General features: G+C 27.1%; 1 protein-coding gene across 1 annotated transcript; it reads left to right on the top strand.

The window, feature by feature from the left end:
• Nucleotides 1-410: 410 nt before the first annotated feature.
• LOC127283849 (uncharacterized) lies at nt 411-4,042 on the top strand. Its single transcript, XM_051308951.1, has 4 exons — nt 411-733; nt 2,789-3,138; nt 3,320-3,539; nt 3,652-4,042. Exons 1-4 carry the CDS (start codon nt 411-413, stop codon nt 3,887-3,889), a joined length of 1,131 nt encoding a protein of 376 aa, XP_051164908.1. The 3' UTR covers nt 3,890-4,042.
• The last annotated feature ends 609 nt before the right edge of the window (nt 4,043-4,651 follow it).

The raw sequence follows: 4,651 nt of genomic DNA, 5'->3' as shown, positions 1-4,651 counted from the left end.
AAAATATATTTCATTGCACTTTTCAAAATGTTTGTAGTTGTTGCATTTAATTGTACAGTAATATAAACATTATTTTCTTATTTTTACATTAACAATCTTCAAAGTAATTTAATTTGAATTAAAGAACGTGTTGATAATAAAAAAACTTTTTGGCAATGATAAGGGTTCAATCACATGTGAGCAGATATTGGAAAGCAGAATTTCATGAGAGTGGAAAGGATGTAGAAGTTGTCACTCTATTATATACGCAGTCTCATGAAATTATAGTTTCAGTTCTGAACAGATGATTGAATTGCTGGATGGCGTATGTTTCGTGCTCTAACGTTTTCTTCGCTGTGTCTAAATATTCAAAAGTTTAATGTATTTTTTTGTGAGTGTTAAGTGTTGTTTTTGACGTCGATATACACACTATGGATTTAATACCTGCCTTCCAAGTTTCTTTGACTTGGATGAGAATTGTTAATTTATATTTACAACAAAAAGATGAAGAAGATCATTGGAGAAGATATTGGATCAAACCACATCTATATCCGCAAATTAGAAATGTTTACGGTGCTTCTTCAGTCCTTTTTTCATATGTGAAAAATCAAGACCATGAAGAATTTTATGACATTTACAGAATGAAAGAACATCAATTTGATGAACTACACGAAGTATTAAGGTTACGTCTGAAGAAACAATATCTTTGTCGAGAACCATTGTCTACAGAGCTTAGATTGGCAATTACGCTTCAGTAAGTTTTGTTTTATCAATTAGTTTTAATTTCTGCTTATTTCAATTATCACGTCAGTCTGCAAAGCTTTAGAAGATGCAAAATTATTTTTTTTAATAATAATTCATAATGTGCCTGTGATTTATTTCTTTTATTTATTATTATATAGTTTTTAAATTATTAAAAATTGTAATGATCCATGTTAACATTTATTATTAATTAAATATAATAATATTCGTATCCATTAATTCATTCATTCATTAATTCTGTCAACAGTTTGAAGTATTGGCGTATGCTTTTATTTTTCCAAAGAATTTTTTAAATTTCTTTAAAAAGTTCTACAATTTTTAAAAATTTTTATTAAATTATCTTAACTATATGCGCACTAAAGCGATATTTTTATAAATGTAAAAAAATTTTTGCTTTAAATTTGTTTACAAACAATTGCATGATAATTGCGACAATTATTTTGCCAATTACGATTAATTTATTTTTGACAAAAAGAAATCTTGAAATAATTATCGGTGATTTTCTTGCTTCCGAAGCTAATTTCATTGGTTTTTGAATTTGTCAAACTTCCGCTTTTCAGAAGTCAATTTTTATAACATTCTGTCATTTATTACGTCGAAAAAATTATTTTGTCAATTAAAATTACTTCTTCTATTCAAATGAAATCTTAGGATGAGTATCTGCGAGTTTTTTAAATTTGGGACCAATGCAATTAGTTTTTAAAGTTAGCGTAGTCGTCCGCTTTTAAATTAAAAGTAGATTTTTTCAAAACTTTGGTTTAAATAACTGTATTTAAAGTTGTTTAAAAATTAGAACTATTTTGCAAGATACAGTCGAACCTGGATAAGCGGAACCTGAAGGGACCGAAATTTTTGTTCCACTTATGGAGGTATTCCACTTACCCAGTTTTCCACTTAACCAGGTCGTTTGAGGTCTAGTTCCATTTAAAGAGGTTTATTCGTTTTGAGGTTTTTACATATGTTTTTATAATTATATTTCATTTAAAAAGACAAAAGTAAATAGTACTTAAGTAAGAAATTCATTTAACGTAGTTTGTGTTAGAGTGTTATGTGTCTTGTGTATGAATTTTTCTATGAATTTATGAACTAATCAATCGTGTAAGACAAACTAAACAAACAAGTGCGAAAACCGAAATCAATGACAAACACACTGATGGTAACTAAGACATACACATCGAGTAAATTAGCAGAGATGAATCATGGTTTATATGAAAATTACAAAAATTCCACTTATATAGGTACAGTTATCAAAAGTTCCATTTATAGAGGGAACGTTCCACTTATAGAGGTAACTTTAAGAGAAAGTTCCACTTATAGAGGGAACGTTCCACTTATAGAGGTAACTTTAAGAGAAAGTTCCACTTATAGAGGCCATTTTTCAAAATTTCAGTTCCACTTATAGAGGTAGCGTTTTCCCACTTACACAGGTTTTTTCAATATTTTGCATTGCTTGTGCAGGGACCGTAAAAAATGTTCCTCTTAAAGAGGAATTCCACTTATCCAGGGACCACTTATCCAGGTTCGACTGTAGTTGGAATTAAACAATTAGACAAATTTGTTCAAAATTGTTTTTAACGCAAAATAAAATTGTTCGCAGAGAAAATTTATTTTTATAATTATTACAGATATTTTAAAATTAAATCATATTGATTTTAAAAATTATTGAACATGTTTCGTTAATTTCTTTTGCATTTTCCTAAAAAGATTCAATTTTTTAAATTTATTTACCTTAATGTAAAGCAAATAAGAATAAAATATATAAAATTACTTTTTTGAGAATTGTTTAAACAAATTGCAATTGTTATTTCCTAACATTTTTGTACAATGAATTAGTAAATATTATTAATAGTTCTTAAACACTTTAAATGTATGCAATTCTTTTGAAATGAATTACACTGATTTAAATTAAAAGTATATGAATTTCAATTGATAAAAAGTATAAAAATGTTTGAAATGTGAAGTAATCTTAAATTGAATAAAAAATTTAATGCTTTCATATTTCTTTTTTCAACAAATCTATCAACTTTAAAAAATATTTGCCTTCTAGTTATCTGGCTCAAGGAGATAGTACCAAAACGTTAGCCAGGTACTATTTGATTGGAAGGTCAACATTATATGAGATTATTGCTGAGGTGACCAAAGCAATTTGGGATACTTTATCCAAAGTTCATCTAAAAGTTAAATCCAATGATGACTGGAAAACGATTGCTGAAAATTATGAAAAAAGGTGGAATTTTCCACATTGCGTTGGGGCTTTGGACGGAAAGCACATTAGGATTATAAAACCTCCATATTCCGGTAGCGTATTTTATAATTATAAAAAGTTTTTTAGCTTTGTGCTAATGGCAATGTGCGACAGTAATTATAAATTTACGTGGGTGGATGTTGGAGATTATGGTGAGTTTCAAAAAAATAGTTTTTATGAATTTTTGTAAATTCTAATTTCTATTACCAACGTTATTTATAATTTAGAAGTAAAATACTTCCTACACACCTATGAAGCAATTTGAATATTGTCTAATAATAATATCATACATATAATTTAATTTTACGAATTACAAAATTTTTAATTTCGTAGGATCTCTGTCAGATTCAAGTGTTTTTTCGGCCACTGGATTTGCCCAAGAATTAGAAAGTGGCCGTTATCGTTTTCCTACAGGAAAATCCTTGCCAGGAACAAATAAAGTTATCCCCTATTATATAATAGGAGATGCAGGTTTTGGTTTAAAACCCTATTTAATGCGGCCATATAGCCAGAAATTTATTAAGAGTCATCGTGAGGAAAATTTTAACTTTCGGTAAGTTTTTAATCCTTCATCATATTAAATATACACTTATTTTTTAATACAATTGTAATAATAATATTAATAGTAATAATAATAGTAATAATAATAGTAATAATAATAATAGTATGAGTATAATTAATTGCACATTATCTAGTGCACGTATGACGATTGAAATTTCGTTTGGCATATTGACAAGCAGATGGCGAATTTTGCTGGGAATGTTGTCATTAAAATTGGAAACATCGATAACCATTGTCCAATGTTTGATCTGCTTACATAATTTTCTCATAAGTAATGAGGATTATGAGGATGATGAATCCAAATTGTATGCGAGTGCAAAACTTATTAACAGACTTCTCTAGGAATATGAGGAAAAAGTCGAAGAAGTTGATGAAGATGAAGATGCAAGACGTCATGAAATCAAATCTCAAAAAGAAATAAGAGACGCTATCGCAACATACTTAGAATGAAAAACTCCCTTGTAATTTAAAAAGATAATGATGTTTTTTATTATTAACGAGTCGATTTATTGATCGTTTTATTATTATTGAAAACAATAATAAAAAATTAAAACATTTGTTGTTCATTTTAGGTGCGAGAATGGATTAAATAAATAAAACAATATTTTATTTTATGTAAATTTACATTGCTCTTATGCATTTTCGTTCAAAAGTTGAACGATGTAACAAAAATAACTTTAAATATAATATACATGGGTGATTCTCCAGAAATACTCATTTTTATGAGTATGAAAAAAGAAAAAGGAAAATCAACTGTTTGAAGTTCATACCATTGAATAATATTAAGCTTTAAAAAATGTAATATCTCTATAACATTATCACGCTAATATTTATATTTTAAAGAAGATATTCAAAATTGAAATTCATTAAAAAACAAGAGGTTGAAAATTGTTGCAAATTGCTTTTTTCGATTCAGAGACATCTTCACAAGATTTGAATTTCAATTAATTATTAAAATAAATTGATTTTTTACAATTTAAAATGTCAAGCAACTTTAAATTAACAAATAGTTTATTATTTTAATTGAAAACACCAGAATAAAAAAGTTTTTTAAAAATCAACCGTTACTTTTCAAAAAATTTAGGTTAATTTTTCAGTGACAGT

This window comes from Leptopilina boulardi, unplaced genomic scaffold (assembly GCF_019393585.1).
Source record: "Leptopilina boulardi isolate dan_hultmark-lab unplaced genomic scaffold, ZJU_Lbou_2.1 LbouV2_311, whole genome shotgun sequence".
Lineage (NCBI taxonomy): Eukaryota > Metazoa > Arthropoda > Insecta > Hymenoptera > Figitidae > Leptopilina > Leptopilina boulardi.
The sequence above is the reverse complement of the archived record's forward strand: the minus strand, read 5'-3'. Positions and strand labels throughout refer to the sequence as shown.

Excerpts from the sequence above, each read along its gene's own strand:
- LOC127283849 (XM_051308951.1), top strand. The coding sequence starts at position 411 with ATGGATTTAATACCTGCCTTCCAAGTTTCTTTGACTTGGATGAGAATT. Across the intron at positions 734-2,788 it reads AGATTGGCAATTACGCTTCA|TTATCTGGCTCAAGGAGATA; the intron begins GTAAGTTTTGTT and ends TTTGCCTTCTAG. Across the intron at positions 3,540-3,651 it reads GAGGAAAATTTTAACTTTCG|TATGAGTATAATTAATTGCA; the intron begins GTAAGTTTTTAA and ends TAATAATAATAG.